General features: G+C 34.1%; 1 protein-coding gene across 1 annotated transcript; it reads left to right on the top strand.

Annotated features, from left to right (window-relative positions):
- Positions 1–369: 369 nt before the first annotated feature.
- Positions 370–3,340, top strand: LOC107962090 (U3 small nucleolar ribonucleoprotein protein IMP4). The gene is made up of 9 exons (XM_016898327.2): positions 370–624; positions 723–806; positions 946–1,055; positions 1,159–1,209; positions 1,838–1,981; positions 2,070–2,159; positions 2,522–2,628; positions 2,917–3,001; positions 3,087–3,340. The coding sequence occupies exons 1-9, from the start codon at positions 513–515 to the stop codon at positions 3,222–3,224; spliced, it is 921 nt and encodes a 306-aa protein (XP_016753816.1). The 5' UTR covers positions 370–512; the 3' UTR covers positions 3,225–3,340.
- Positions 3,341–3,632: the final 292 nt, after the last annotated feature.

The raw sequence follows: 3,632 nt of genomic DNA, 5'->3' as shown, positions 1-3,632 counted from the left end.
AAATACAACCTTAACGTTAGTAAAAATTTATTGAAACTTAAATTTTTTATTATTTATTACTCAAAATTTAATAATATTTATGCATTAACTGGTCTACAATGTTTCTATCAATGAGTTCGAAATTGAGTGAAACAAGTAATGCAATCAATACAGATCAAAATTTTCACGGATGCTGAACAAAGAGTTCATTATTTTGTTTTCTACCAAAAAGGTATGTACCGGCCGATATGATCCAACTAGTGCGAAACCAACTACATTGATTAGGCAACCCAATTTTCTTAGCAATTGGTCCATTGATGATCCCGTGCCATTCAGCCCAATTTCCCGCCATCAGCCTGGTCTATTCTAATTCAATTCAGCACAGCCTGGCCCATTCTCATTCAACATTCCAAATTAGTCCTCTGCCTTTCTTGCCGTTTTCTACCAGCAACTCTTTTCAAAAACCCTAAACCCTTACAAAAGTCAGGGTTGGTAGTCGCTGTTTTGATTATTTTAAATTAACGTAAATAAAAATGTTGAGAAGGAACATTCGATTGAGGAGAGAGTATTTGTACAGGAAGAGCTTGGAAGGCAAAGAGCGTTTGCTTTATGAGAAGAAACGGAAGATCAAAGAAGCCCTTGAAGGTACTTTTTTTTTCTCTTTTTTCTTTTCTTTTTTTTAATCAAAATCTAATTTCAATTTTCAATTTTTAGTTTTGGTTTTTTATTTTGCTTCCTTGTAGAGGGAAAACCCATTCCAACTGAACTCCGGAATGAGGAGGCCGCGCTTCGCCAAGAAATTGACCTTGAAGATAATTACACTTCCAGTAATGTTTATTATTTATTTTAATTTTTTTGTAATTTGGATGTTTGTTTTCTTTTGTTATGCTCTGAGCTAAAGAAAAAAAAAACCCTCTTTTGGGATTGGTGTTGATACATGACTGCTTAATTTTGGTATATTTTTAGTTCCCAAAACTCATATTGATGATGAATATGCAAATGCAACTGTACGAGATCCTAAGATTTTGCTGACAACATCTCGTGATCCAAGTGCTCCTCTTATACAGTTTGTTAAGGTTGGGTTCTCCATTTTGGTGATAAATAAATTTTGCCCTGATATTTGCGTGAGAGTTTAACCACTGATTGAATTCCTATGGCATGCTTTTCACTTTCTTGTAGGAATTGAAGTTTGTCTTTCCTAATGCAGAGCGAATGAATCGTGGTGGCCAGGTTAGTGCATCATTGCTTTGTTTGTCCATCTATGCTTTCTTCTTTGGGTTCCTATTGGTTTGCTTATTGTTATGATTCTTGTGCTGAATTGTTGGCAAGTCTTTGTTTTTGATCTTGAGGATTATGATACATATGTATAAGTACTATCGGTTTTGGCACCGGTTTTATTATCAGTAATTGTGGCTAAAGTCGATATTCATTTATTTGACATAGACTTGTATATATAAATAACTGTAGAATTTGTAAGTTGAACATTCCATTTAATCCCTTTTCATTGAACCATTGCACCATTAGACTTCTGGATGCAATTTTCTTACGGCAAGCTTTTGAGCTGCTCTTTTCTCCAAATTGTAATTGATTTGTGACTTTCACCTTTTAATAGAATAACTGCTGAAAGCTTTTTCAGTTTCTACTTTGTTATCGTTGAAATTTTCTACAGCAAGTTATTTATACTGCATAATGTTAATATTTAACAATGCTTTCCTCAGTTCTGCTAGTTATTATCTATATAGTGAACACCGACACCCTTTTTTTGTATGATAAATTTATTAACTTATTTGACGTCAAACTGGTTTTCTAGTGAAAATAAGAAAGTGATTGTCTATGCCATTCTTTTTCTTATTTGCAGGTTATATCTGAAATTATTGAAAGTTGCCGTGCGCATGAGTTTACAGATGTAATTTTGGTTCATGAACATCGGGGTATACCAGATGGTTTGATTATAAGTCATCTACCTTTCGGTCCCACAGCATACTTTGGGTTACTCAATGTGGCAAGTATTTGATGACTCTACCTTGCGTCGGCCTTTATCTCTTCTTCTATTTCTGTTCTTGTTTTCTTAATCTAATATTTCTCTCTAGGTTACAAGACATGACATTAAAGACAAGAAAGCCATCGGAACAATGCCCGAGGCTTACCCTCATTTGATTCTTGATAATTTTAAAACCAAGGTATCCTTGTTGCTTTACCTGTACACTTATAAAGCATATGATTTAGTTGGGTACGATATATTATATATATTGCATACTCGAACCTTTTGGGGTTACTGCTTTTAATGGTTTTACATGTGTGCCACTTATGTCCAATAGTTGGTTATGTAACAAAGCCTGTTCTGTGCTCAAATATCCTTAAAAGGTGTTTCCATCTTGCATCTGTTGCATGTTTCTGTATGTTGATACACAGATTATAAGGATGCGTATGTAGCTTTGATGAAATTCTGTGATTAATAATAATTCTTTCCTTTTTGGCCAAGAGTAATCTTTTTTGTTGCTGACATGCCTTTTCTTTTTTTTTTTTCAATTTATTTTGGCAGCTGGGTGAAAGAACAGCGAACATTCTAAAACATTTATTCCCTGTGCCAAAGCCTGATACAAAACGTATTGTGACTTTTGCTAATCGGTCTGACTATATTTCATTCAGGTTAGTTCTCTTCTGTAGATTTTGTTGTATTCTTTAGCATTAAAAGGGTGATATTCATATCAATATGTGAATAGTAAGGAACCACTGAACTTCATCATGCATGCTTTAGAACTCTCAGTCAATCGCTTCTCAAAACCTCGAAGTGAGTCAACTTGTCAGTTGTAGGTTTAAAGTTATGTAATGGTTTTCACAGTGGCCATCCTCTAATGACAACATAGATTGTTCCACCTCATGCTTCTACATAATGAAATGTTCACTCTCAGTCATTGATATCATGTAAACATGCAGGCATCATATCTATGAGAAGCCTGGAGGTCCTAAATCAGTTGAGTTAAAGGAGATTGGTCCGAGGTTTGAATTGCGGCTTTACCAAGTAATCATTGTGCCATTTCAATAGGTTATTAGCAGTGGGTGCTTCATATTGCAGTTTAAATTCAACTCCTTTGCTTATGTTGCAGGTAAAATTAGGAACAATGGAGCAGAGTGAAGCCCAGATTGAATGGGTTATTAGACCATACATGAACACAACCAAGAAACGCAGCTTCATTGGGAACGAGCCAGAACCAGATGATAAAAGAAAGAGAAATAAAGCTTGAAATTTGTCATATTCTCGTTATTATGTTGTTTTGGTTAGGCTTTCATTTATGTTTTTAAGCTTGTTTGAATTATTAACATTTCATATCAATTTTAATTTACAGAAACAATTATGTTATGAAGGATTACAGGCAACTTCACTCAGTTCTTCCAGGCTAGTTTCCTATGGACCACCAATGCACATTCTCTATATTCATTTGGTAAAAGACAAGTCTAAAACCGTAACGTAACACAACCTCCTGATATGTATTTTGGATTGTATTTTAGTTCTTGTATTGAAAAATTTGGTTGGGTAAATTGGTACTTGTTCGTTGGATGAGTGAGCAAATGTTTTATTTGTAAGCTATAATAACAAATTTAATCTTTAATTTTTTTACTTTTATTCAATTTTATCCCAATCCCTTTAATAA

The sequence above is a fragment of the Gossypium hirsutum genome, chromosome A06 (assembly GCF_007990345.1).
Source record: "Gossypium hirsutum isolate 1008001.06 chromosome A06, Gossypium_hirsutum_v2.1, whole genome shotgun sequence".
In the NCBI taxonomy this organism is placed as follows: Eukaryota; Viridiplantae; Streptophyta; class Magnoliopsida; order Malvales; family Malvaceae; genus Gossypium; species Gossypium hirsutum.
Note: the sequence above shows the minus strand (reverse complement) of the source record. Positions and strands in the feature narration are given on the sequence as shown.